This window comes from Trypanosoma conorhini (assembly GCF_003719485.1).
Source record: "Trypanosoma conorhini strain 025E chromosome Unknown Tco_14.4_contig_01274, whole genome shotgun sequence".
NCBI classification, from domain to species: domain Eukaryota; phylum Euglenozoa; class Kinetoplastea; order Trypanosomatida; family Trypanosomatidae; genus Trypanosoma; species Trypanosoma conorhini.
In genome coordinates this window covers 1-2,977 of record NW_021705373.1, presented here as the reverse complement: position 1 = coordinate 2,977, position 2,977 = coordinate 1, and the positions used below count along the sequence as shown (strand labels likewise).

The 2,977-nt window shown below is 59.9% G+C and overlaps 1 protein-coding gene across 1 annotated transcript, besides 1 other annotated feature; it reads left to right on the top strand.

Annotated features, from left to right (window-relative positions):
- Positions 1 to 28: 28 nt before the first annotated feature.
- Positions 29 to 82: a satellite DNA.
- Positions 83 to 627: 545 nt separating this feature from the next.
- Tco025E_09767 (putative retrotransposon hot spot (RHS) protein) lies at positions 628 to 2,397 on the top strand (the record flags this gene model as incomplete). Its single annotated transcript, XM_029376575.1, has 1 exon — positions 628 to 2,397. The coding sequence occupies one exon, from the start codon at positions 628 to 630 to the stop codon at positions 2,395 to 2,397; it is 1,770 nt and encodes a 589-aa protein (XP_029223303.1).
- Between the last annotated feature and the right edge of the window lie 580 nt (positions 2,398 to 2,977).

The following is a 2,977-nucleotide window of genomic DNA, read 5'->3' as shown; positions in this document are numbered from 1 at the left end:
AGTCGCTGCTGACGGCGCCGCGTGTGGTGGAGGCTGCTGCCTCCTTCCGTGGGCATGAAGGGAACAGGCACAGCGAGAGGGAAGAGAGGAAAATTGCGCCGCACCTGGCTTTTTGTTTCCTTGCGGGTGGGCAGCCGCCTGGTGTGCTCTGCCCCTTCTCGCCTGAGCGCATTGCGGCAGAACGTGACACCGCAACGAGGCGGTGGCCCTTCCTTCCCCGCGGGTGAGTGGTGCCTGCGCGTGAAGAGAAGGAGCATCATCGTTGCTGTCTCTCTATTGCCCCACGCCCTCTCACGTACGTACCCCTCCCAGAAGAGGGGCGAGCTTCGTGGGCGCGTGGCGGGGCCGCACGATGCGGTGGTGGGGGTTCATTTGGCTGCGTCGGCAGGAGGACAGTGGGCGAAGTGGCGCCGCCCCCGTGCAGTGAGTGTGTGCGTGTGTGTCCTGCACCGTGTGTGTGGGCTGCGGTGGTCCTCTCTCTCTCTTGCTGAATGCGGCTGCGTGGGGGTCTTGTGTCTGCGTTCCTATCTTTGCCTCTCTCTCGCATTCCCCTTTTGGCTGGTGGTTGGTGTTCAACCGCAGCTCAGGCCGACAACAACTAACGAAGAAAAAAAAAATAAGGAAAAAATGCCTGAAAAGAGAGCGAGGGCGCATGCTGGTAAGAAGAGGGGGCGTCCCACCACTAAAGTGCCGCAGGGACGGCGGCGGGAGAGGGCGGGGACGGATGCCAACGCGAACCTGCCCGCAGCGCAGCTCGGAAGGGCGGTGGAAACACCACAGCAGCGGCCAAGTTGGACCCTTAAGAGTCGCGTGGAGGAGGTACTGATGGAGGGAGAAGAGCCCGTCAGTGAGATGCTGCTGAACGACTTTCTTCGGGAGTACGTTGACCCCAAGAGCGCCGTGGACGAAGACGACAATGTTCCGATGGGGATGTTTGCGCGGAGACCAGGCGATTACGTCCCAGACCTGGTGCTCCTCGAGAACATCGTTGGGTTGCCAGCGTACCAGCCGTACGGTCTTCGTGAAGAGCTGCGCAGGATTGCGAGGAAAGGGGTGGTCACGCTCCGGGACTTTAGGGAGGCTTCACCGCGGTTGTACACCTCCTTTGCAACGGCGTCAGAAAAACTTAGTGCAGCCCTTGAGGTGGCGGATGCAGAAGCGGCAGGGCGGGAAGAAAAAGAAAGGGCAAAGCTGGAGGAGGAAAGGGTGAGACTCCCGATTCCGGAGGGTTTCTACGACTCGGTGTTCAACGCCAAATTGAGCCACGTCTTGGGGTATCCCGAGGGCGCGGGGGACGAGATGGCGGTGCGAATGGAGGTGCGTGAGGGACAAGCGCCAAAAATGCCTTGGGTGCTCGATGGTTATGGCGATTTTTGGCTGGATGATCGCGAGGTAGACCAGTTCCGCCCGCCGCGCCCCACGCTGATGGTACTCACCTCCGAGCAGGGCTGGCCGCACTCGCTGCGGGAGGGAACAGTCACCACCGACTGCTACATTAACTTCGAGATGGAGCGGGTGTGGGAGATCGTCGATAACGACATGTACGAGATGTTCCCCCCTGAAGATCACGGACCGCCTGACGTGCAACCACACTTCCTGCTTGGGACGTACGGGGTCGGGCGGTGGATGAATGTCGGCGCCTTCATCCTATACAAACTGCTGCACTACGATCACTACCCAATTCGTTATGTTGTCTACTTCCTTGGAAGCGAGTTGGCGTACGTGTTTGACAAGGAAGATAAAACGGTGGAGAAATACGAGGGCGCGGAGGAGATAAAAGAAGCTGTGAGGCATTTGAATGGGGACCTTGAAGAGAGAGGGTTTGCTATCTACGACGCGGCGGAGGAAGGAGGGCCGCCGTCAAAATTGAGTTGTTATGGGTATGGGATGGTTGTGGTGGCGTCCCCGAACGGCAATAACTTCAGAAGATGGGTGGGGGGTGCGGACCGCCACCACTGCGTCATGAACTGCCCCAGTGAGAACGAGGTGAAGGCGATGTGCGCCTGGATGACGCGTGGCCGCCCCGCGCAGGAGCAAGTGGACTACTGGGAGGCGGTCAAACAGCGCATGCGGTTTGTCGGGCCGATTCCGCGCTACATCCTCACTGAGGCTGAGTTCAATGAGCACACGGCGGCGGTTGAGAGCGCCCTGCAGGCGATTGACGCCTCGGTTGCCAAAGACTACTTTGCCCGGGCAGATGAGAAGGTGTGGAGTCCGGAGAACCCGTTTCATAAGCTTGTGAAAATTGAGCTGGAACTTCGCGACTGCGGTGGTGATGTTATTCGCATCGCACCGGCGTGTGACTACATCGAGCAAAAGCTACTGGACCGTTTGAATGAGGTACTGACCTTCAGAGAGGCTGTCACGCTACTGTCGGGTGCCTCTCGCCTTCCTTGAAGGATCCTGAAAGCGTGTGCCCCGGAACCACACACACACGCTGGGGGAGGAGGGCCTTCTGCAGGCGCGGCGTAGAAAAGAGAGGGGCTCGCGCGGGGCTGCGGGGGCCAACGGGACGGCAAGCACGGCGCTGCGTGTTGCGGGCGGGACCGGCGTCGCGTCCCGAGCAAAGAACTTAGAGAAGGACGCCTTTTTCTCTTAATTTTTTCTTTAAACAGTCGGGAAGGAATTTGGTTGGGCTGCGGTTTTGCGGCGGCGGGTGCGCATCACATTACCGCCGGCACAGCGAAGCAGCAGCCCGGTGAGTAAATGGCGAGTAGGTACATTTTTAACGGTAGGGAAAACTAATGCCGATGAGTGTTCGGGAGGGATGTTATTTGCGTGCAGCGTGCGGACAGTGCGGCAGGGGTGTGGGAACTCGGGTGACGGGGCCGGCGCGGAGGAGGAAAAGGAAGAGGTCCCGTTGGGGCAACGCGGTGTGGCAGCGCCACGTGGGGATGCCGCACGCAGAAGAAGAAGGCGCCGTGCGTGGTGGGTGGGGCGGTTTCGTGTTTCTCTTGGGGACTCTCTTGTGGCGCCT